Source organism: Malaclemys terrapin, chromosome 2, assembly GCF_027887155.1.
Source record: "Malaclemys terrapin pileata isolate rMalTer1 chromosome 2, rMalTer1.hap1, whole genome shotgun sequence".
NCBI classification, from domain to species: Eukaryota; Metazoa; Chordata; order Testudines; family Emydidae; genus Malaclemys; species Malaclemys terrapin.
In genome coordinates this window covers 47,987,518-48,013,564 of record NC_071506.1, presented here as the reverse complement: position 1 = coordinate 48,013,564, position 26,047 = coordinate 47,987,518, and the positions used below count along the sequence as shown (strand labels likewise).

Here is a 26,047-nt window from a genome sequence, read left to right as displayed (position 1 = left end):
CTATAATGATATGATGGTTGTTTATTTTCCAGGTTATGCTCTGTGGCATGCAAGAGGTTGATTTAGCAGATTGGCAAAGGAACACAGTTTATCGTCATTATACAAGAACTAGCAAGCAGATCGTATGGTTTTGGCAGGTATGATGCTCATAAAATTTTATTTTCCTGTTCTCTTTTAGCCAAAAGCCATGGAAACAGCTATATTCCTGTTCAAAACTCTGACCTTTTTTTTTTATTATTAGAAAAAGAATAAATATTTTCAGAGACTTTCTTGGTATGCTATTCTACTGTATTAATCTCCATTTTAGACTACACCTCTATTCTTATAGAACACGACCTGATATAACACAAATTCAGATATAACGCGGTAAAGCAGCGGGGAGCCCCAGGCCTTTTAAAGCGCCACCCGAGCCCCGCTGCTTTACCGCATTATATCCGAATTCGTGTGGAGCCCCAGGCCCTTTAAATCACCGCCCGAGCCCCGCTGCTGGAGCTCCAGCGGTGATTTAAAGGGCCCGGGGCTCCCCACAGCAGCTGGATCACCAGGCCCTTTAAATCACTGCCGGGGAAGCCGGTCCAGTCTGGCACAGCGTTCTAGCTCTTGCCGGCATGCCAGACCGGACCGAACCGGATATAACGCGGTCTCACCTATAAGGCGGTGAGATTTTTTGGCTCCCGAGGACTGCGTTATATTGGGGTACAGGTGTATTTTACTTCTGGTGTGTGCATGAGAGTTTTTTTTAAACCTCTAGTAATTTCTGTCTGATTCTCTACTTTAGATAGTAGTTATATGGCAGGGATGAAGGAACATAAGCTGTGTCCAGGCTTCCAGTTTTCGTTTCCTCCCTCTCCCCACCATCCCCCAGTATCGAAAGAGGGACTACTAGTTATTTTTATAAATTGTTTGGGGAGTTATCCACATAGCTTTGGGGGTTTAATAGTTTGTTCTTACTTTGTGTATTATATTTTACTTTTTAGGTTTTATTGTTACACTGTAGTAAAAACTGAAGAGCTTGTATTTTTAGGATTAGTTAACAGTAGTCTTCATTAAATGTCTGCATTTAAAAGACCAGTGTATCTGACAGTTACTTCCTATGTTAAGAATAGGATAAACTGTGGTTTCTTTTTAGATTGTGGTAACTGTTGAAAAATGTTAACATTTGTTAATGCTGTAAAGTTATGTTCAGGTTTGTGCCTGTCTTAGAATGTGAAGAAAAGAGAAATATCCTATACACTCCAAAAATGTACCCAGAATTCACCCAGAAGATTAAAAACAGCAGTCACAGCCAATACATTTTCTACTGTGTTATATATCATGTTGGCTTAGTGATCTGCTTAAGAATGTTATATTAAGCCAGCAGGAAACGTCTGACATCCCCAATCCTTTAAGACTGATTTGAAATATTTAGCATGATCCAAGGGCCAGTGATTCATCTGCTACAAATTTGTCAATTTACAAGAAACTAATTATTGAAAGATTCCTAGAAAATGGTGAAATAGCTGAATAGTGTTTCAACATTTACAGAGCACTGATATCTTTCAGTTGCACATGTTTCTAAAAAAGTCAAGATTAAAGTAATACCTGTGCCATCTGACTCGCACAAGAAAAAAGATACTTTTACTTTATCCCCCTCCTAAGTCATAAAGGCTTCTTGGCTTGGAGTCTCCAGTCTACTAAGGCCACTTTGTATCATGTAAGCCTTAAAGTGACCAGAGATGGCCAGCAGAGAATTCTCGTTCTGCCGGGGAACTTTCCATTGGGAGAAAAGGTGGTGGAAGCGCTTCCACCATCTTCTACACCAACTGTACCCCATCTTTCCTTCTCTGGTCATAATAGGTGATAGGAAGCATGTTGGGGCATTCTGTGGACATGGGAGAGGGGGAAGGAGCATGGTGGAGTGAAGCTTCACTACACCTGATCCTTCACTGTTGTGACAATCCTAAGGGACCGTATGCCACTAGTGTCAGAGAAAGCTTCTCCTGTGGAGATCTAACTTGTGTCAGAGATTGGTGGCTAAAGATTATGTGGTGCAACTGCATCATTGCAACCCACCTCTTGACTGCAGTTGAGCTTCGTGCAGGCAGAGTGGAGAATTTTCACCATTATGATTTAGACTTTGACAAGTAGCCCAATCTGGGATGGTCTATAAACTACATTTAGTTAATATGTGGCCTTCAGCACTACTGATGTTCAGTGTTTTCATAGTAGAAACCTTAATAGCGCCAATAAGAATGGGGGAAGATGTATTGAGTTCCCCCTTGGCAAGACAGATAAGGAATCTTCTGTCTTTTGACCCTGAGGGGAGAGAACTGTTGGCCTGGACTCTACAGGCTAATGTTAGAGAAGGGGAGTACGGGGGCTATATTTCAGGAATGGGGGTAAAGCTGTTTAACAAGAGGAAAAAATGGTCAGTAAAAAAATAAGAAGTTAGGGTAAAAGGAGAGGCAATTCTGAAGGGAAAGTTGATGGGGGGGGGGGGGAATAAAAAGCAATATTAGACAGGTAAAAATGTCTGGAAAAGAGGGTGAAGATGAGGTAAAAATTGACGTATAACACTAAAGACAAGGAAGGCTAGATTAAAATACAGAAGGAAAGGAAGAAAAGTGAAATAGAAGAATAGGGAATGAAGGAAAAACAAAACCAAATAGTAAGCTCATTATTTTATTGAACATTTGTAGATAAAAGATTATGATAAAAGTATTATGTAAAACACATTCTGTTCATGGCTTTCCTAATTTGGAATTAATGGCCCTGTGATCATGGTCCTGTGACTCAGGAGGTACACCCGTTAACAATTCAAATTCTCAGCCTCTGCGTTTTACCTTCTCACCCATCAGAGAAGAGGCTCTGGGATCATTTGCTAGACTCAGAAGCTCCCAGGCTTTGCTCAGGTTGGTAATTCATGCAAAGGAACCCAGGAGATGAAGACTGTGTCTTAGCTGCAAAGTAGGCATAATGCCCTCTGCAGCGGGATCATCTTCACTGTTGGGAGAGCAGGCAACTATCAAATTTGCAGTCCTCACTGTGTCACCAAGGAGGATGATCAGCTGATGTAGGAAGCAGTGCTGAGGGTGGAGTCCAACCTCCCAAGTCACATGCACGTAAAGGATGCAGGGGGACCCTTCTTTGTACTCTAGCTGGACTCTTGAGGGCAAGGCTGCTGACCTGAGCATGTGAAGATGAATACCACTGGCTTCTGGCCACGCTGTCCCACAACTGCCATTAGCATTACACACACTCTTCCTGTCATTGAATAATTGATTATTTTCAAAAACTCATGGAAGAGGAGAGAGATTCATGGAAGAGGGAAAATATAGTGCCAATCTATAAAAAAGGGGAGTAAGGACAACTCAAGGAATTACAAACCAGTCAGCTTAACTGCAGTACCTCGAAAGCAAATGGAGCAAATAATCAAGCAATCAATTTGCAAACACCTAGAAGACGATAAAGTAATAATTACCATTAACATCAATTTGTCAGGAACAAATACTGTCAAACCAACCTAATAGCTTTCTTTGACAGGGTAACAAGCCTTGTGGATAGGGGGGAAGCAGTAGATTTGATATATCTTGACTTTAATAAGGCTTTGGTATCGCATGACCTTCTCATAAACAAACTAGGAAATAAAGCCTAGAATGAGCTAGGTGGGTGTCTCACTGGTTAGAAAGTAGTTCCCAGAGAGTAGTTATTAGTGGTTCACAGTTAAGCTGGAAGGGCATATCGATTGGGGTCCTGCAGGGATCAGTCCTGGTTCTGGTTCTGTTCAATATCTTTGTAAATGATTTAGATAATGGCATAGAGAGTACACTTATAAAGTTTGCAGACAATATCAAGTGCTTTTTGAGTTGGGTTAAAATTCAAAATGATTTGGACAAACTGGAGAAATGGTTTGAAGTAAATAGGATGAGGACAATAAGGTCAATAAGGACAAATGCAAAATACTCCACTTAGGAACGAACAATCATTTACACACATACAAAATGGGAAATCACTGTGTAGGACAGAGTATTGCGGAAAAGGTTATAGTGGATCACAAGCTTAAATGAGTCAACAGTGTAACACCATTGCAAAAAAAGTGAATATCATTCTAGGATGTATCAGCAAGTGTGTTGTAAGCAAGACACAAGAAATAATTCTTCCACTCTCCTGTACTTCGATAAGACCTCACCTGGAGTACTGTGTCCAGTTTTGGGCACCAAATTTCAGGAAAGGTGTAGAAAAATTGGAGAAAGTCCAGAGGAGAGGAACAAAAATGATTAAAGATCTAGAAAACATTTATTCAGTCTGGAGAAGAGAAGACTGAGGGAGGACATAAGCTTTCAAGTATGTAAAAGGTTATTACAGGGAGGAGGGTGAAAAAATGTTCTCCTTAACCTCTAAGGATAGGACAAGAAGCAATGGGCTTAAATTGAAGCAAGGGAGGTTTAGGTCAGACATTAAGAAACATTTTCTAATTGTTTGGGTAGTTAAGCACTGGAACAAATTGCCTAGGGAAGTTGTGGAATCTCTGTCTTTGGGGTTTTTTTAAAAAATGGGTTAGACAAACACCTCTCAGGCAAGGTCTAGTTATTACTTAGTCCTGCGTTGAGTGCAGGGGACTGGACTACTGAGATCCCTTCCAGTCCTACACTCCTATGATTATTTTTCACTGCTGGTGGTCTCCAACATATGCATTCTCTTTATGATCTCAACACAGCTCTTGGGTAGCTCATCAAACTACCAAAAGTCATCCCACTAGGCAGCAGATCTAGAAGAGCCCTCATCCCAAGCTCTTTTAAGAAGTAGTAGAACTTTTGAACTCTGAAAAAGAGTGGGACCTTGAAGGGAGAGTGAGGCTTCTCAGCAATGCTAAGGTGGGAGAATGCCTTTCTGAGAGAGGGTCCCTCTTTCTGCTCCAAGTTAGGCAGTTTTCTATTAAGCACTCTAGCACCCTTCAGTACCAGACTCTTCTGACAACAAAAAGAAAAAGTCTCCAAAGACATGGCTCTTCAAAGCCAAGGAAGAACAAGGCATTCTTTCCTGTCCATCAGGGACATGAATGAAATTTGCTGACAGAAGTATTGGGATCAGACAGACACTAAAATCACCCTTCCTTAAGTCATGCACAAGACTGTAAATATAAACTTATAAAGGAACACCATGAATCTTGGAGTCTTGCTTCATATTGCCCCGCTATACCTTTGCCTAGCAGCAGTGGGACAGCAGTATCCTTTTGGATCCAAGCAGAAAAAAGCTATAGAAATTATTTAAGAAAATAAATTTTCTTAGTTGTTACTAATTAACTAAATTAATAAATGAGTCTCTTAAGAAAGGTAGTCAGGGGAAATAAAGTGTTAGACGTACTGCCCACAGCATTGCCCACTGCATTAGTGTGACCAGGGAAAGCTGCCAGTGAGCCTGGTGCTTGCCCCAGTGGGCGGGGCTGGAGGAACTGCTGGCATGGGGAGCTGGCTCCTTGGGGTTGCTTTCACCGCTGCGGTTCCCGGTAGAGCCTGCAGCTCCGCATATACCAATTTATTTCCGCGGATATAAATTTTGTATCTGCGCAGGGCTCTATTGATCATCACTGTGCACTTAGCAGAGATTTTCACTGAGCTGTCAGTAATGCCCGTGACTTTTTTCTGACTAGTTAGTTAATTTAGAACTCAGCAATGTATACAAGTAGTTCCAATATGCATTATTTTGCATTTATCATGACAGAGTTTCATATGCTGTCATGTTGCAAAGTCCACCTAGCTTTGTCTCTCTAGAATTCTTCTCCTCTATAATTAGTCTTCAGTGACCTATATAATTTTATTTAATCTGCAAATATTGCCACTTCACTGTTCATTAGATCATTAATAAATGTATAAAACATTAGTCCCAGTCTGGATCCTGGGCATCCCCAGTGTTAATCTACTACTATGTTGATAATTAACCATTTTATTCCCACTTTCACTTTCTGTCTCTTGGTCAGTTTCTGGTCCATGATAGTAGTTTCCCACAAATTCTATATTTACTTAGTTTCTTTAATAGCCCCTTGTGAAGATCATTTCAAAGGCTCTTTGAAAGTCCAAATAAATGTTATATATGTTCTCCTTTAATCTGCTATTGTCAAAAATTTTTAGTAGATGACTTTCCTTTACAGAAGCTGCATTGGCTTATACTTGTTATGTCATGTATATCTAGATGTTTTTTGTCTTGTTAGGAACTGACATAAGGTTATCTGCTGTATATTTCTCAAGATCGCCATTTGCATATTTAAAAAAAAGATATGCTACATTCCAATCTTCTAGAATAAGAAGCCAATTTTAATGAGGCTATGTATTTGTATTAGTTCAGCTATTTAATTAAGTTCCTTTTGAATTTTTGAAGGAATGTCATTCACTCCTGGTGTGTTCGCTATTTAATGTATCTGTCAGATCTTCCTCTTTTTGACACCTCAGTCTCTGATAGTACCTTATTTTTATTATCCCCCATCCCCCCAAAAAAGTGGAGTGAAGACTGATGCAGAGAAATCATTTAGTTTATTTAGGATGTCTTTGTTTTCATCACCTGTTCCCTATATTCCCTTGTAGTCCAGCTTGTTGACTGACTGATTCTCCTATATATTTTTTAACAAAACATGCTTCTGTTAACAAATTTGAACATCTTGGAGGATCGGATCTCTAAGCAACAAGCCAAAGCTGTCAGCAAAAGAGAGGTTGTGACACTAGAAGTGCAAGTCTGAACCTCCCCAGATAATAGACTACCTAATTTTCATCTTCTGTGAATTAGTGTTACAAATGACTCACTCTGGCATATCTTCAGGGTGCTACCAGAAATTTACTTCTTTTCTGACCAGAGATTTTGAATCATCCCCGTTTCCCTCCAAACTTCAAATGCAAGATGTCCTGAAACAGGCAATCCTGACACCTACACATCAGAACAATGAGATTAGTCCCAAACAAGGAGAGTCTTTTAGGGATATACTTTCTGCTGTATGGAAAAGAACAAGGAGCATATATCTCATGCTAAATATCTCATCAAATTGCACATTTTGAACTTTGTCATGAACAGCTATTGCAGATGGAGAACAGCTATTACATCTTTGTTGACTTGATGAATGCAGATTTCATTATCTCCGCTGCACCAGCTCATTGGGTGTTTCTGTTGTTCACACTGATCTTTGAAAGGGGCCCCCGTGGCATTTAATTCCACTTATTTTGGTGAAAGTGATTCTACTCTTGCTGAATTATTTCCATCCTGTTATACTTGGAAGATTGACTGGTAAAGGGTTTTTAATAGCAGAAAGCTACAGTGGCAGTAGGGGCTGTGTAGAGCTGCTCTGTCATCTGGGATCTGTATTGAACTCTGATATGGGCAAATTTATGAACAGTCCATTTGGAAGGTCTGCTCAAAAACCTTCAGATGGTGTGTGCCCATGAGAACAGATCTCGGAAATACTCTAACATATCCACATAGGCTAACCCAACTTCCACAAAACAGTGTAATGTCCTATGCGTGCTCCATTTCAAATGCACCCTTGATCAGATACTTTTTGTAGCATTGCCCGTTTGATGCACACATGCACCCTCGCTATCCTTGTACACTGAACCAAACGTATATAGAGCAGTGTTGAACAAATCATCTTCATTTCCTTCTCAACCACCTTGGGTTTGAGATGGAGCATCTGTAAGGAAGCTGGAGTGTCGGCAGCCTGGCCTAGCAGTCGTAGCTGGGCTGGGGTCTACACATCAGAATGGTAGTCAGTGAGCAGGGATCAGAGGAATTGCTGGAGCCAGGTTCAATGAGTGCGAGTCAGGGTCAAAGTCAGGCTGTGGTCGGAGACTAGATCAGAGGTAGTACCGTACTAGGATGGAATCAGGAGGCAGGAGCAGAGTTGGGCAGGGATCAGAGGCCAGAGATCAGGAATCAGGAGATGAAGTGAGGTCTGGAGTTGCAAACGGTCCAAAGTCTGTCCTGTTGTCCAGACAACTTCCTGGGGCACCCTCCAAGGTTAAATACAGCGCTTAGCCAATCAGAGGACCACAAGGTGCTTTCACTCTGGGGGGCTACTATCCACAGTGTGCTCCCTGGCTGTTGCTCTGTACGTGCTGCGGTGGCACTGTGGGAACATCAGCTGTCCCAGGCTCAGCAGACCCAGGCTCTAGTCCCTGGATCCTTAAAATGTCTTGCACTGGCTACTTCATAGTTGGGTTTTTTTCTTTAGGGAATAACTTCAAGGTTTTACGTTGTTGTTTAGGTATTAGTCCCCTTTTTAGTTTTTACTAGTTATAGTAATGTTTTTGAGGGGACTTCTTTGAGCGACTCATTGTTTCCCTCCCCACGATCTCCCAGAGGCCTTTCCTTTTTTGAAAGATTTTATCTTCAAGTTATGCCTAGATCCCCTGGATCTAAACATTGCCTCACTTGCTGGGATTCTGTCCCAGTTAGCAATGGTCATTCTCACCGTATCCACTACTTAGGGGATACCCATGTGCCGTCAAAGTGTAAAATTTGTTCAGGGTTTAAGAATAGGTCCAGAAAAAACAGGGAGATTAATCTTAGGCTCTTCAGGGTCAACCTGCATCACACCCAGGCCCTGATATACCCCTCGCCTGCACAGCAGTCTTCCAACGAGCACAGTGCCCCATTGGCCTCTGCAGCCAGCCTCTCTCCCCTCACCCCCCCCGATAGTTGTATGAGAGAATCCTGGAGGGTGGCACCAAGACTTGCAGAAAGAGGAGCTCCAGATCCTTTTAAGAAGTCAGTGCCAAGAAACCTACGTCACCACAGTGACGTGCTGTTTTGGAGAGCTCCTGTCCCAGAAAGAGACTCTAAGCTCTGCCAGTACCGAGGACCCCTCAGCTAAGGCTTCAGGAATTTGAGTCCTGTGGTACTAGCATCACTCGGTCCTGAAACCAGCCTTGGTGTACCACCCAGTCACACTATTGGTGCTAAGAATCGTAAGGATTCTGCATCAGAGGTACTGACTGCAGGTCCTGCATCTCCCAAGTTGACGTCACAATCCGATGAATCAGTGCTATCAAAGCCAAGGCCATCTTCAGTATCACCTCCTCTCACTGCAGTGCCTTGACAGGTTTCTGTACAAATTCATTCAATACTGTGGGAGTCTAGATTCTCCAGATGAACCAGAGTCCCTTCTACTAACAGGTTACGGAAAGACTCTGAGTACTGGAGCCTCATCTGTCACTGGTACTGCCCAATTCTCCATTACTGCCTGGCTCTCCAGTACCCACTAATAGAGATAGGCAGCCTCCCTCAACACCACCCTTGTCTGCTCCTCCCTTGTACTATGAGGAAAATAATTCCTCAAACTCTCAGATTTTTGTTAGAAGGTTGCTCAGTTACCCGCCCAGAATTACCTCTCCTGACTCTCTTTCTGAGAGGGAAGCTCCAAGGCACAGGTAGACTCCTGTCATTCCTCATTCCTCTTGGTGTGATCAACTCTGGATGCCCCCTCCTTTTCCTTATGCCCCCCTTCCCATTGGCCATATTGGGACCCATGGGCCATTTATCTATAATAATTTTTATATCCAGAGTACTAGCTACACCTGTGGGGAGCGCTAGAGGCAGAACTCACCTTCTGTTCCTATCCTGCTGCATCAGTTTTCACTGTAGGAGAAATCTTTTGAGGAACATGAGAAAAGGGTGGATGAGAAAGCTACACCACAAAACTAACATCTTATCCTCCTCACCTGATGAAGTGCTGTTGTTTTCCCTCTCCCCCAGTCCATGTGGATGATTTTCTGGAGTTCCAGGAGCTTATGAAGAGGATTGCTGACTCCTTCCAAATCCCCTTAGAGGAGGTTCCTGGCACTCCTATAAACTTTTGGACATTCTCCATACTGACATCTTGTGATGGGTAGCCTTACCCCTAAATGAAGCTTTCCTTGAATGTGCTGAAGCAATGTGGCAAACCCTATGGCCACCATAACTCTAGCATATAAAAGAGTAAATAAGGGTTCTGAATTTCTGTTCATGTTTTAGTTGTTGATGCTGTGAATGAGCATAGTAGACAATGCTATTCTAAAGCAGCCCTGCGTGATAAAGACCAAAAATGCCTAAATCTGTTTGGTCGTAAGAGCTATTCTTTTGCATCATTGCAATTTACAATCACTATCTGTCAAGCCCTGATCGCAAACTACAATCACAAAAACTACAGCAAGTTTAACTCTTTTATTGACCATCTATCTGCCTCAAAAACAGAGAGAGCAATTTCAGACCATCATTGTGGAAAAGATATTTATTAGCTGGTACTTTGTTATAGGCTTCTTTAAACAAGGCCTAGACATGGCCAATATATCAGCTTGTTCTGTTTCTACAGCAACTGTCATGCATCTCATCTCTTTGCTGCAATCCTCGCAAATCCCAGGGAAGGTCCAAAGTACCATTGAGGATCTTCCTTGGGTGGCTCAAGGTCTTCAAAACTACCTGTAATCCTTGCATTCTCTCAAGGATTTGAGGGTTACTATCATCTCCCTCAATATCTACACACCTGCATATAAAGGAGCTGCTTCTTTGAGTGCTTGTTCATGTCACTTCCAATCAGATGTGTGCGCACACGGCAGCCAGAAAACTTTTCCCGTAGCAGCATCTGTTGGGTCGGTCTGAGCACACCCTGGAGTCGCGCCTTTATGGCGCTACATATTGAGCCCTGCCGACCTTCTACCCCCTCAGTTACTTCTTACCGCCGATGATGGCTAGCTGGAACAACCTGTTGCTCTCACTTTGCAAGTGCATTTGGGCAGTATTTATATTTAATTCTCAGTAATTTACTAGTGTTAGTTTAGTATTAGTAGTTAGGTCATAAGTTTCCTTTAAGGGGTCTTACTCCCCCCCATACCCCCACACACAACCAGTGCTCCCCCAGCACCGGGATATGCCCTGGTCCACAGGGTTCAAACTCTGTGAGGACTGTGGAAAATTTATGCCTAAGAGTGACCCATACTCTTCCTGTCTGCGGTGTCTCGGGGAGAGCCACCAGAAGGAGAGGTGCAGAATTTGCAAAAGGTTTTGCCCTAGGACCTTAAGACTGGGAGCAAAGGCTCAAGATACTTCTCACAGAGGCTACACTCCAACCACAATCCAACCCGGTGTCGGCAGAACCCACGCCCAGCACCTCCTCATCGGTGCGCCGTCACCAACAATGTATGAGCCGGTGCTGAGAAAGACAATTGCCCATAGACAATCTTCTGTGAGACACCGGTCTCAATCCCCAGTGCCCCAGAAAAAGAAAAGGCCAGAGGGGGTCACTCTCCCCCTTCCAAGCCCAAGGAGCCTGCGGCAGGGAGCCCTGAACCAGGCCACGTGACTTCAGCCCCTCCGCCTCCCAGGGTCCCATCGACTCCTGCCCCCTTGGCGGTCCAGTTGAGTCTGAACCCTCACCGGTCTCCAGACTGATATGGCGGAGAGCTCTAGCTCCCTTCTATGCTGGAGGCGTTCGAGGTGGCTCAGGACCTTATGCATCTCATGGCGCCGTCCTTCCCACAGAGGAGGAATAAGTCACCGGTGACTGCCTGGCCCCTGATCTCATCAAGGGGCAAGCCAGCGATGATGGCGCGCCGATCTCTATCACCAGCACACCTTTCCCCGGCACGGTCCACCCACGTAGGGGTGCCGCACCGGTTCCCACACCACTTTCCGGCACCACGGAGCACCTCTCCTCAGTGGTCGTCCTTTTCTGAGACCTCGGAATTGGAAGCGGAATCCTACCACTTGAAATAGGACCAAGAACAGAAAGTCTAGGTCCTGGCGTGACCGCCACCCCATTCGGAGCCGTGGCCCCCCTAATGGCAGCCCCCACCTTAATGGCCCTTCTGGACACCCTCGGCATATCATCAGAGCCAGGGACAGAACCAGAGGTCAAGGTCCAAATCCACATCGGTAATATCAGCTTCCTTCATACCTCCACAGGCATCATTGGTACCACCAGTATTGGGGGCACTGATGCCCCACTGTTCTCCTGCAGTGCCGGCACCAACATCGGCGACCTCGGCACCAATGATCTCGATTCCGGTGGCCCCAACACCGCATGCTGCTGACGTGGCAGAGCAGCAATACCCGGTGCCACATGACCCCCTGAGCGCCATAGGGACTGAGCAGGGCCTGTTGCCAGGGCTTTCCTCCTCGTCCTCCCCAGATGAGATTGTGGCAGGGACATTGACAGCCCTGGCCTTGGAAAAACAACAGGGTCCTACAGCAGCTGCTGCAGCGGGTGGTCCAGAACCTGGGGATCCCGGCAGAGGAGGTGGTAGAGGACTCCGACCCCATGGTAGATATCCTCGCCCCCTCCGGGCCCGCCCACATTGCCCTGCCATTAATTAAGACCATCGCTGAGACCACAAAGACCTTGTGGCAGACCCCGGCCTCTTTGCCCCTTACAGCCAAGAGAAATGAAAGGCGGTACTTTGTTCCCTCAAAAGGATATGAAGCCTTATATACCCCCTCCCCCCGATTCCCTGGTGGTTGATGCAGCTGATCAGTGTGAGTGCCAGAGCTACCAGGGGCCCTCCCCTAAAATTAGGGATGCTAAACAACTAGACCTATTTGGGAGGAAGGTCTGCTCCACTGGAGGATGGTTGCAGCTCCGCATATCAAACCAGCAGGCCATCATGAGCAGATACTCGTATAACGTCTGCAGTGCGTCTGCCAAGTTTGCCAAGTTGCTGCCGCAGGACTCCCATGTGGAATTCTCTGCACTGATGGAGGAAGGGAAACTAATTGCACGAGCTTCCCTACAGGCGGTGTTGGACAGGGCAGATGCTGCCTCCTGCTCAATGGCCACAGGGGTGGCAATGAGGAGGAGTTCCTGGTTGCAGGTCTCGGGTCTCCCCTATGAGGTCCAACAGACCATTCAGGACCTCCCCTTTGAAGGTTCGGCCCTCTTTTCAGAGAAAACAGATAAGACTCCACAGTTTAAAGGACTCAAGGGCCACCCTCAAGTCCTTGGGCCTCCATACTCCCACGACTCAGTGCAGGCACTTCTGGCCGCAGCCTCCCTCGCAGTTCTACCAACTGCAGAACCAACAGGATGCTCCTCGGAGGAGGAATAGGAGCAACAGAAAAAGGCCCTGCCCATCCTCGGGACAGGGCTCTGGCCAGCCCAAACCACCTTCCAGCCCCAAACCAGCCTTTTGAAGGTGTGGTCGAGGACGGCGCACCAGGACAAGAACTGGATCTACACCCACTTTTCGTCCCGACTATCCCCTTTCCATCATGCTTGGTTCCGTATCACTTCAGACCGCTGGGTGCTGTGCACAGTAGAGAGGGGATACTCCATCCAATTCTGTGCCCTCCCGCCCTTCCACCCCACCCCACCCCGGTCCGTCTTCAGGGACCCTTCTCACGAGCAACTCCTTATACAGGAGGTGCAATCGCTCCTATTGCTAGGGGCAGTGGAAGAGGTTCCTAAGGAGCAGAAGGGCAAGGGCTTCTTGGTATTTCCTAATACGGAAAGCCAAGGGCGGGCTTAGGCTCATCCTAGACCTGCAAGAACTCAACAGGTTCGTGAAGAAACTCAAGTACCGCAGGGTCTCTTTGGCCTCCATCATCCCTTCATCGGATCCAGGAGACTGGTATGCCGCCCTCGACTTGAAGGATGCATACTTTCACATAGCAATAATTCTGTCCCACAGAAAATACCTCAGGTTTGTGGTGAACAACACCCAGTACCAGTTCACAGTCCTCCCATTTGGCCTGTCGGCAGCACCTTGAGTGTTCACCAAGTGCATGGCAGTCATGGCTGCATTCCTGCAAAGACGGCAGATACAGGTGTTCTCATACTTCAAAGACTGGCTCCTCAAGGGCCGCTCCAGGTCTCAAGTGGAGGCACAAGTCTGCTTCATAAGAGCGACGTTTGACAAACTGGCCGCCTTCTGAACGAGGGAAAATCAACGATGTTCAGAGGATAGAGTTTATAGGGGCAGTTCTGGACTCCACACAAGCCAGGGCATACCTCCTGGGAGCAAGGTTTCAGTCTCTTCGCGACATCATATAAGGTCTCAGGCAGTTCCCCACCACTACAGCAAGGAATTGCCTGAAACTTCTAGGACACATGGCTGATTGTACCTATGTAGTACAACATGCTAGACTCAGGCTTCGTCCTCTTCAGTCGTGGCTAGCATTAGTGTATCGGCCAGTCCGAGACAGCTTGGATAGGATTGTAACCCTGATTTGCTCAGTACTCGACTCCCTCCTATGGTGGCTCGACCCACAGGTAGTATGTGAAGGTGTCCCCTTCACCAGCCCTCAGCTTTCTCTTTCGCTAGTGACAGACGTGTCAGCTTTGGGCTGGAGAGCACATTTGGGAGACCTCAGGCCACAAGGCCTCTGGTCTCAGGCAGAACTCGGTCTCCATATGAATGTCAGAGAGCTGAGAGTGGTATGTCTAGCATGACAGACTTTTCGGGCACACTTGACAGGGAGATGTGTGTCGGTTATGACAGACAACACCACTGCGATGTTTTATATCAACAAACTGGAGTGCACGCTCCTCTCCCCTGTGTCAGGAAGCCCGCATGCTGTGGGACTTCTGTGTGGAACACTCGATACATCTACAAGCGTCGTACCTCCCTGGGGTACTATCTCAGCAGGTTGTTCCATGTCCACGAGTGGTCCCTTTGCCTGGATGTTGCAAACTCAATCTTCTATCAGTGGGGCTTTCCCCAGATAGACCTGTTCACCACGTGATGCAACAGGAAGTGCCAGCAGTTTTGCTCCTTCCTGAATCACAGCCCTGGCTCCATTGCAAATGTGTTCCTCCTCTCAGGGGGAGGCCATCTCCTTTACGTGTATCCACCTATCCCTCTTTCTCACAAGATGCTCCTTAAGGTACGAAGGGAGGAAGCCTCGGTCTATTGATAGCTCCAGCCTGGCCCCGCCAGCACTGGTACACATTACTCCTGAAAATGTCCATGGAAGCCCCAGTCATCTTGCTGCTCTTCCTAGACTTATTAATGCAGGATCACGACTGTCTCTAAAACCTGAACCTCAGGTTGCTACACCTCACGGCATGGAAGCTCCATGGCTGAAACTGATGTAGCTCTCCTGCTCAGATCCGGGTAGACAAGTCCTCCTTGGAAGCAGGAAACCTTCCCTGAGGGCCACGTACCTTGCCAAGTGGAAGAGATTTTCAGTCTGGTCGACGCAGCACCGTTCGTCTCCAATGCTCGCATGTGTACCACTTATACTGGACTAGCTTTTCCATCTCAAGCAGCAGGGGCTGTCCATGTCATCAATAAGGGTTCACTTGGCCATCATCTCTGCCTTCCACCCAGGCGCAGAGGGCCGCTTGGTCTTTGCTAAACCTGTGATTAGCTGTTTCCTTAAAGGTCTCGACAGGCTGTACCCACATGTCCAGCAGCCTGTCCCGGCTTGGGACCTCAATCTGGTCCTTTCCAGACTCATGGGGCCGTCCTTTGATCCTTTGGCAATATGCTCCCTGCTCTCTCTCTCATACAAGGTAGCGTTTCTGGTAGCGATAACCTCAGCCAGGAGGGGTCTGAGCTCAAGGCCCTGACTTCAGAGCCCCCTTACACTGTGTTCAATAAGGACAAAGTCTAGTTTATGCCTCACCCGGCTTTCCTCCCAAAACTTGTCTCACAGTTTCACATCAGCCAGGACATCTTCCTCCCAGTATTGGATCGAGCTGCAGGGAGACTCACTGGATGTCTGCAGAGCGCTAGCCTTCTACATCGAGAGAATGAAACTGTTCCAAAAGTCTGTCCAGCTATTCGTGGCAGTGTCAGACAGAATGAAAGGTCTTCCTGTCTCTTTTCAATGGATTTCATCATGGATCTCATCCTGCATCATTGAGTGCTACAACCTGGCAGGGGTGCCTGCTCCTTCGATCACTGTGCATTCCCCCACAGCTCAGGCCTCTTCAACGGTGTTCCTGGCGCAGATTGCCACCCAGGAAATCTGCAGAGCAGCGATGTGGTCCTCCATACACACTTTCTCCATGCACTAGGCAATCACCCAGCAGGCCAGGGACAATGAGGTCTTTGGAAGAGCAGTGCTCTGATCAGTGGACAACTCCGAAGCCATCTCTTGAACTTGGGCTTGTGAGTCACCTGATTGAAATTGACACGGACAAGCACTCGAAGAAGAAAAAACGGTTACTCACCTTCTCGTAACTCTTGTTCTTTGATATGTGTTGTTCATGTCCATTCCAATACCCACCCTCCTACCTCTCTGTTGGAGTAGCCAGCAAGAAGAAACTGAGGGGGTGGTTGGTTGGCAAGGCTATATATTGAGTGCCATGAAGGCGTGATTCCAGGAGGCGCCCAATCCAACCCGACAGATGCTGCTAGGGGAAAAGTTTTCCATGCATGCACCTGTTTGGAATGGACATGAACAACACAGCTCAAAGAACAACAGTTATGAGAAGGTGAGTAACTGTTTTCTCAGCAGGTCAAAGACAGTGTAGATATCCCTTCCAGCCCAATTCCCTGCATATCACATGCCTTCAGAACCACCTAAATTGACATGTAGATTCCAGAAGCGAGAACCATTCACCACCAAAATGACCACTACTCAGCTTTCCTCATCAAGTAGGCATCCATTTTTATTTTTGGTCGAGGGTTAAGAACTATGCCACTATCAGGACCTAGAGCTGTATTATTTTGCTTACTCTCTCCCACCGTTTGGGGATCATCTCTCCCATTTCCGATCCTCATGTGAGCAGATTACCTCAGACAGATGGGATTTGGAAGTCTTAACTTGGGGCTATTCTGTCCATGTCACCTCCATTCCCCTATCCCTTTTCAGGGTCCCATCTCACAAACATCTGAGACAGGAAGTCCTATCCCTTCTTCACATAGGAGCCATAGAACAAGTACCTGCCCAGCACCAAGGGAAGGGGTTCTATTCCAAATACTTTCTGGTTCCCAAAAAAGAAGGGCTATCTGGTCTCAGGCCATTAAACATTTTCATAAAAACACTAAAGTTCAGGATAGTGACACTTGCAGATATAATACCATCTCTAAATCTTGGGGACATGTTTGCATCGACCTTCAGGATGCGTATTTTCATATCACAATGTATCCATCTCGCAAGAGGTTTCTGCACTTTGCGGTCAGCCAGGAACACTTTCAATATCAAGTGCTCCCCTTTTGGACTCTCTACTGCCCCCAGAGTCTTTATGAAAGTTCTGGCAGTGGTAGCTACTCAACTTCAATGGTTGGGTATAATCTTCTTCCCCTATCTCAATAATTGGCATCTCAAGGATTGCTCACACAACCAAGTTCTTTCCACAGTGAAGACAGCTATGACTCTATTTGACAAGTTAGAACTTCAACAAAGAGAAGCTCGCTTTGACACCAATTCAGCAAATAAAGTTTATAGGAACCACCTGAGATGCCACATCATCCACAGCATTCCTACTGCTACACAGATTTATGACACTAATGAATCTGAACTCGCAGGTCCAAATGAGTCCACAAATAGCCAGAACTGTTCTACAGCTCCTAAGTCACGTGGCAGCCTGCATCTTTGTCACACTTCATTCCAGTTTGCACCTACATTGCATCCAGGGATGGTTGAGAACTGTTTACACTCCCTAGCAAGCAGAACAAATTAGTGTTGATCTCTCCCCAGATTCTAGAGTTGTTTAATAGGTGGACAGATCCAAACAAGGTCCGTGTTTAATTCCTCTTCATTCCACATCCCCTCATTGCCACCATAGTATCAGATGCATCTCTTGTATGGTGGGGAGCTTGTCTTTGGCTATTTGTACACTTATGGCGACGTGTAGAGTACAGACACTGCATGACCAGCTAGCACAGGTATAAATAGCAGTGTAGATGGTGAAGCATTGCCTCTAGACAGATAAAGTACAGACGCACCAGAATCTTAAGGTATATACCATGCACAGCTCTCTGCATGCCCAAGCAGTGCCTGCCACATTACATTGTTGTTTTTAGCAGCATACTGTCCCACTGCCTGAGTCTCTCCCTGCCACAGTGAAAGACTCTGGCAGTGGGGAAAGGCCCTGGAAGGAAGGAGGCAGTGAGGAAAGCCTCTGGCAATGGGAAGGAAGCAGGGAAAGTCTCCTTTCATTGTCACATGTAGATACACACTGCTTTTCAGTGCTCCATGTAGCTCCATGTACTCTACTTTCTGTCACAAGTGGAGACAAGGCTTTTGAATGCATACCATACAAGGCAAATGGACTGCCAAGAGTCCATTCTCCATATCAACCTCCTGGAACTCAGGCCAGTCAGAGTTGCTTGCAGCTGTTTCCTTCCTATGCTCAAAATCTGTCAAAATCATGACAGACAGAGTCAACATGTACTATATGTATCATCAAGGAGAACCAAGAGCAACCCTTTGGGAAGAAGCATTATAACTATGGAATTGGTGCATAGCTTACCAGATTTTCATTTTGCCTCATGCTTAACAGGTCTGTAGAACACCATAGCCAATAGTTCGAGCAGATACTTCTGCCAGGACCACAAGTAAAAAATCAACAACCTGATTCTCAAGCATACATTCCTCACATTAGGTTTTCCAGAAATAGATCTATTTGCTACCACCATCAACAGAAAGAGTTGAAAGTTCTGCTCAAGAGGGTGTCTAGGCCATCAGTCCCAGGGACATTCTTTCCTCTTGTCTAAGGCTGCGATTTTTTCAGGGAGGTCACGGAAGTCACCTGACTTTCTGGGACTTTCCTTTGCCTGCAGGCACCGCCCCTACAGCTCCCATTGGCTGCAGTTCCCGGCCAATGGGAGCTGCGGAGCCAGTGCTCAGGACTGAGGCAGTGTGCAGAGCTGCCTGGCCGCGCCTCTGCCTAGGAGCTGAGAGATGGGGATGTCGCCACTTCTGGGGAGGCGTAGAGCCAAGTAGGAAGCCTGGCAGCCCTGCCCTCCCCTTACTACCCCCTCCCCCCCCGACACCCCCGGGCTGCCCCCTTCCCCTCAAGATTTAGTCAGGGGTATATAGTACAAGTTATGGACAGGTCACAGGCCATGAATTTTTGTTTATTGTCCATGACTTTTACTAAAAATACTCATGACTAAAACGTAGCCTTACTTATGTCCTCTACTCCTATCTTCTGACACTGCTGCGCCTCAGAGTCCTAAACAAAATCCAGCAGAATAGAGCCATGGTCATCCTAATTGCACTGACTTGGGCCAATGCAAATTTGGTTCCCCTACCTGATTTTCCTGCCATCTTGTCCAGCACTGCAGCTGCCAACTATTCCTGATCCGCTAACTCAAAATTCAGGATACATTCTTCATCTGAGCTTCACACTGCAGCCCAAGCCATGTTTTCTAGATGTCTCTCAGCGGTAGAGATCTCCTGTGTGAGAGGCTCACAAGAGGTTTTGTTGAATAGCAGAAAAGCATCAACTACAAAAACCTACCCATAGAAATGGAAGCAATTCCACCATTGGTATATCCAACAGCACTGTCCTGTCAATTTTTCCGTTTTAGATTCTCTGTTGGGTTTAAAGAATTCAGGTCTCTCTCCCTCTGAGTTCCATAGATCTTCATTTAGCAGCTATCACAGATTTCCATTCCCCTGCTGAAGGGTGGCTCACCCCACCACTTCTAGATTCATCAAAGGATTAGCTAACTTTTTCCATGTCAGAGAACCCACTCCTGTGTGGGACTTTAATTTGGTCTTCAGCTTTCTGATGAAGCCTCCCTTTGAGCCACTAGCAAAGTGTTCCCTTCTACTTGTCTATGAAGACTGCATTTTAGTTGCTATCACCTCTGCTAGGTGAAATGGTGAGCTAGGTACTTCAATGACCAATCCCCCCTTCCTGTTTTCTTTAAAGAGAAGATCTCTCTGGCTGTGTCACCCATGTTTTTACCCAAGGTGAACTTGGATTTTCATGCAACTTGGGCCAGTTTTTCACCCTTAACTTCATCTGACTAGGGAGGAAGTTGCCCTTCACATCTTAGACTTTAAGAGGGCATTGGCTTTTTGTTTGGAAAGGGGTAAACCCTTTAGGGCCCATCAGGCTTTTTGTTCTTTTTCACAGACAGAATTTCTACCCAAAGACTCTCCAAATGGGTTTCCAGTTGTATCCATTCCTGATATAAGGATGCTAATATTCAACCCCCTGCTAGGATGATAACCCAATCTGTCAGATCTCAGTCTGTTTCCATCACCCTGCTGAAGAATTTACCTATTATGGAAATATGCAAAGCTGCCACATGGGCTTCGGTCCACTCCTTCTCAAAATACTGTGCCTTAGTGTACACACCTCTAGGGCAGATACTGCTTTGGTGGGACTGCAGTTCTGCAAACAGTTTTAGATCAGACTTTGAAGTAGGAGAGATTACTTATCTTGTACAGTAACTGCAATTCTTCAAGATGTTTGTCCCTGTAGTGTTCCAGTGCCCACTTTTCTTCCCTTCCATTTTGGAGTCTTGACTTGGTGATAGAGAAGGAACTGTTGAGGGTGGTTTGCCCAACACTGTGCTATATGCAGGGCATCAGGATAGCTAGGGCATATAAGCGGATCAAACAGGCACTGCTACCGAAAGCCCCCGATCAAAGGCGCACAGGGCGTATATGCACCTGAAGTGGAGCACCCACAGGGACAAACATCTCTAAGAGTACAGTTACTGTACTCATATCCTTTGAGATTTTTTTTAAAACGTGGTATAAATTGATCTAATGTATTAGCCTGTCTACTCCCAGGTGTTGCCAGCCTTCAGTGCATAGTAGTGATGTGATACCTTTGTGCCTGCAATCCAAAATCAGTGCCTTTATGTTTGCCACTATATCACTGTGCAAGATCATATATAATTCACTATATGTTATTCTCTTCAGGTTTGTTATGGAATCACAGCTTTCCAAGTATCTTGTTCCTACATGTTTTGTATTATTTTTCTCTAGCCGTATTAGCATAGTAATATTCAATTTTGTTTTAAAGTAATCCTGAATTTCTGTTGCCTAGTTTGTAAAAGACACAGACAATGAGGTTCGCATGCGACTGCTGCAATTTGTCACTGGTACTTGTCGGTTACCACTGGGAGGTTTTGCTGAGCTCATGGGTAAGTATAATGCCCCTGAACTATACTATTGCAATCTATACATATTATGTTTATTCTGAACAAGTGGAAATCTTTTGCTCATTTCTTAATCCTACATTTCATCTAGCATTAGCATACATTAATAAATATACTACACTATTACTGGTTTAAAAACAACATTAAATTTAATCTCATGTGTTTTCTTGATTCAGGAAGTAACGGTCCTCAGAAATTCTGCATTGAAAAAGTTGGCAAGGAAACCTGGTTACCGAGAAGTCATACTTGGTAAGTTTTAATATTGAAACAGTGAATAAATGTTAACTAACTTTGTATCTGTTGTTCTTCTTCATTAAAGTAGTTTAAGACCATCTGTCTTGCACCTATGGTATACAGTAACAGTTGATTCAATTGTAAGCTAATTTGGGTTACTTGCCTCAACCTACAATTTTTGTCCCTGACTCCCATCTGTTGCTTGATTTAGAATGGCTGGGCTAGTGACTTTCCCACTACCGAAAATGTCTCTATTTTCCCTTGTTTTTAATTTCAGTTTTGTATTCTATCTGTATTTTTATATTGTTTTTATTTTGGATAGTTTCAGATACTTTAGAGTTATAAGATAAAACCCCTTATTTTACTCACTCTCTCACACGCACGCATGCGCGCATACACTATTTTTGCTTCAAAGAGCAAGTCATTGTTTCTGCTACACAGCTAAGTTAGTATTGGAGTCAGTTGTTGTGATATTTCATGACAGTGTAACTTTCTGAAAATATGTGTGCAAAATGCCACCAAGACCCTTATAAAGTGATTGGAACCCCCACAAACATTCAGAACTTCAAATAGCATCCTAGAATCTGAATTCCTATCCAAATGGCTCTCTTCAGTCCCCACTGCCTTACCCCATGTGAACCCAGGCTCCCTGTACCTGTTATACTTCTGTGGTGAAGAGAGTGATTGTGGGCAGCTAGTAGGACTGTTTCTTCTTCTGGCATCTTGGTGGGAGCATATACAACTTTTTCTGTCACTTGTTGCGAGGCTCCCCCATCCTATTATTTTTCCCTGCGTGGTGGTATTTCTTTGAATGGATCTTTGTGGAAGTTGAAGATGTTTCCTCCCTGCTTGTGGTAGCCAACAGGGTCCCTGTAGTATAGCAGAAGAAGCAGTCTTAGCATTGCCAGCAACAGTCTCTAATGGTCAGAGGTGAGAATTTCAGGAGAAGGAATGTTTCCAGGTGCAACTACATGGAATAGATAAGGAAAATACGCTGTTTTCCCACTCATGCCAGAATTATTAACAGATATATCAAATGAAGAAGACATCAGCTTTTCATAACAGATGTTTTAAATTGATCTATTAGAGTTCCTCTATAGTCGTCCCTTTTTCTTCTCTAAAAGTTCAAGGAAGGCTGGAAGAGTAAGGCCATGTCTACACTATGAAGACAATAGGGGTATTATCACAGTGCTGTAGCTATGCCATCATAACCCCATAGTGTAGACGCAGCCTACAGCAAAAGAAGGGTTTTATCAGTTAGTATAGGAACATCACCTCCCTGAGCAATGGTAGCTAGGCCAACAGAAGCATTCTCCTGTTGATTTAGCTGCATCTACACCAGGGGCTAGGTCAGCATAGCTATGGCACTTGGGATTTTCAGTGTAGACTAGGCCTCAGGCTACGTCCTCACTACGGGGGGGGGGCTCGATTTAAGATACGCAAATTCAGCTACGCAAATAGCGTAGCTGAATTCGATGTATCGGAGCCGACTTACCCCGCTATGAGGACGGTGGGAAATCGACCTCCGCGGCTCCCCTGTCGACGGCGCTTACTCCTACCTCCGCTGGTGGAGTAGAAGCGTTGATTCGGGGATCGATTGTCGCGTCCCGACGAGATGCAATAATTCGATCCCCGAGAGATCCATTTCTACTCTCCGATTCAGGCGGGTAGTGTAGACCTGCCCTTAGACTCATCCATTTTACTTTTCAGACTTGATTATCTTAAAATCATTCTCTTATCCATTTTTTAGTGAACCTTCTCTAACCAAAAAATGTGAGACTCCTTCACATACTCTGCACAAGAGTTATGTACATTTCTACTGTACAATAGAAATGGGCACATGGCTGTAATTATACATATTTTCTTATGAGTTTTTCTATATGTTACGCTATATGAAATAGGAAATATTTGATCAGATTATAGTTTCTCCATTGAAAGAACATGAGGGTGACATGAGGATTAGTTAACAGTTTAACTTCAGACATGGCAAAAAGATTGAATAAAAGCAGCTTCCAGATACTTTTAGTTCTACTTTAAAGCTATGTGTATAGTTTAGCTTTCAAAGAACCCTCCTATGACTAAATAAATCACCCCTTTCAGGAAGAATGGTTCACATGAGTGTATACTGTGCTCTGAATATACTCAAAGAAACCTTTATTAACCAAACTGGAGTTGTATGCACTTGAACCACATACACTTTATAAAGGTCAAGATAATTTTGGGGGAAATATTATCATTGCATCTGTACGGGATTTTCATTAAGTATCTAAAAGCACTTAAAATGAATAATCCCTAGTAAAGCAGAGTGTGTAAGTGACTTGCCCAATATTACACAGTCAGTGAGAGCCAAACTCCTGATTCCCATTCCTGTGTTCTGACCCATAGATCAGAGTATGTAAAACTTCTGTCTGTAACCATTTAGTTTTGCAATATTCTTAAAAGCAAAAGTGTAATTACACAAAATATTCTAAATGGGATTTAAACAAATTTATAAAACTTTTCTTTTTCCTCCTCTTCCCCCATCCCCTCTTCTGTTTTGTTCAGTTTTAATCGTTTGGATCTGCCTCCATATAAAAGCTATGAACAGCTGAAAGAGAAGCTGCTCTTCGCAATTGAAGAAACAGAGGGATTTGGTCAAGAGTAGAAGTGACTTCTTGTCAAAGAGGATATATTGCATTATTAAAATGCCCAGCCAACTAAAATTGCACACTTAGTTGTATATAAGCTGTTTGTTCTGTACAGTTATGTTTCTGGAACTCTAAAGTATATATGTTCTCCGTTCTTCCACAGAGATATGCAAAACAGTTTAGCTGTGTCTAGTTTATTTATTGCCCTTTCAAAAGACTGACCAGGAAAAAACAAACAAACCATAAATTCTGAAAGCAGACAAATGACTTTATTTATATATATATAAAAATATATATATATATATATACACACAGACACTCTCTCTCCCCCTTCCCCCCACCCCCCACCCCCCGTAGTGGGCTCTAGTTTTATAGAGCTATAAGTGTATGAAACATAGCAGTCATTCTAAAGGACCTGGGGATTTGCTTTATCTTGGCTTTATTATACAGAAAAATGTGCAAATTGCTCTGTCTTCTCACCTTATGCAACATCTCCAAGATTGTTTTATTGCATGGCTGTTCTAAAAGGTGTTAAAAGCTTAGGCCAAATGTATCCTAAGTATGTAGAAAAATGCTGCTGGCTTTTTGAGATGACAGAATGCCAAATTCTGTCAGTTCATTTTTTTTTTTTTAAATACTTACAATATCCTCACTACTACATTGATGTAGCCAAGGTCATGAATAACACCTTGATTACTTGCACAAGAGTCATGTACAGTAAGATGAATGTGATTAATGTTAAAAGCGATTGGTGCCACTATTCTGACTTATTGTAGGAACTGAACAGAATATTTTAATTCATGAGCAGCATTGAAATTTGTTTACATAATAACTTGGATTATTACCAAGAGGATGTTGGGTAATCTTTAAAGAATAAAAGAGAAACTCTAACACATTCTCTCTTGGTCTGGTGTCTTACAGTTTTTTTTTTGTTTTGTTTTTTGTTACATCTGTGTATTTTAAAATTTCACAAGGTAAACTAATGTAATTTGAGATTTAAGAATACATGAAAGGTAATGTGAATTTTTGCTGCTTTTATGTTCATGTTCAGTTTTGGTTATGGATCTAGAGAACCCAAATGGAACGACAGTTACATAAGCTTTGCACATTAAACTAATAATTTTCTATTAGTATTAAATATTTTCATCCCCTTTAAGTTCATGTAAAAATTCAGGTGTACCTGAATTAAATAAGTATACCTAGATCTTGTCATTCTTTTTCATAGGCAGAGTTTTGGGTTTTTTTGTTCTAAATGCACAAGAATATAAAATCTTTTTTTTTTCAGTATTGAGGGCATTTTCTGAACTGCAAAGATGTAACAAATTATAGAATCTTATTGATGTGAATTATATTAAATGCTACTTTTAGCAAACTGTGCTTCCTTATTATAGAGTAAGAACATTTTAAAAATTACCATTTGTACCATGCTTTCAGTATTCACTGTAAATTCCATTAAATTTAACTTATACAAAATTTTGTACACACATAAAACTGATTTCTTAGAATGTGATTAAAACATTTCTGTAACATATCTATCGTATTGCACTGTTAAAAGCATAAATGCCGAAAAATATTGCTATATCTGTTCTTGTATGTTATCAATATAGCAATTGAATTCTACCAAAATTTTATTTTTCTATATATTGGATTGTGTTATGCTTTGTTATTCAAAATGCACAATTTACTGGGGAACTGTTAACTTGTAAATGGCTTTGATAAAAGCTGTGATCTGATTGGCTCAATGTACTTCTATCATATATTATTTACTACTTCTACATGCACCAGGACTTTTCATCACTTAAGTTACTCTGCCACTCTACACAAAGAAACATGAACTATTTTCATGAATTATGTGGTACATTAATAAATCAAAGGTTTGAGTTCACCCAAATTATAAGTGATTTATGGCAATTAAATTGGAGGGAGCTAAAAATTATTTCAGAGCCTGGAGAACTAAGTATGTGTGATTTGCCTAAATAACATCTAAGAGAGTTAAGTATAGTAAAGTTGAACCTTATTAATTTGCACTAATGAATGACTGTGTGACCCACTCCAAATTCTGAATCTAATGAATCTGTAAGTAAAGACATTAAAAAGCAAGGACAGCACATCACAAAATGTACCTTGTTCATTATTTTGACAACTGTAGTTGTCTCCCAACCCCACAAAAATCTTCAT

The 26,047-nt window shown here is 43.9% G+C and overlaps 1 protein-coding gene across 3 annotated transcripts in view; it reads left to right on the top strand.

The window, feature by feature from the left end:
- The window catches only part of WWP1 (WW domain containing E3 ubiquitin protein ligase 1), a 145,801-nt gene extending 120,190 nt beyond the window's left edge, over positions 1-25,611 (top strand). For all 3 annotated transcript variants that reach the window (XM_054017546.1, XM_054017547.1, XM_054017544.1), the window contains exons 21-24: positions 33-137; positions 20,897-20,993; positions 21,185-21,257; positions 23,787-25,611. In XM_054017546.1, the coding sequence (XP_053873521.1) occupies positions 33-137; positions 20,897-20,993; positions 21,185-21,257; positions 23,787-23,886 (375 nt within the window). In that variant the 3' untranslated portion in view covers positions 23,887-25,611. The remainder of the gene's footprint in view (positions 1-32; positions 138-20,896; positions 20,994-21,184; positions 21,258-23,786) is intronic.
- The last annotated feature ends 436 nt before the right edge of the window (positions 25,612-26,047 follow it).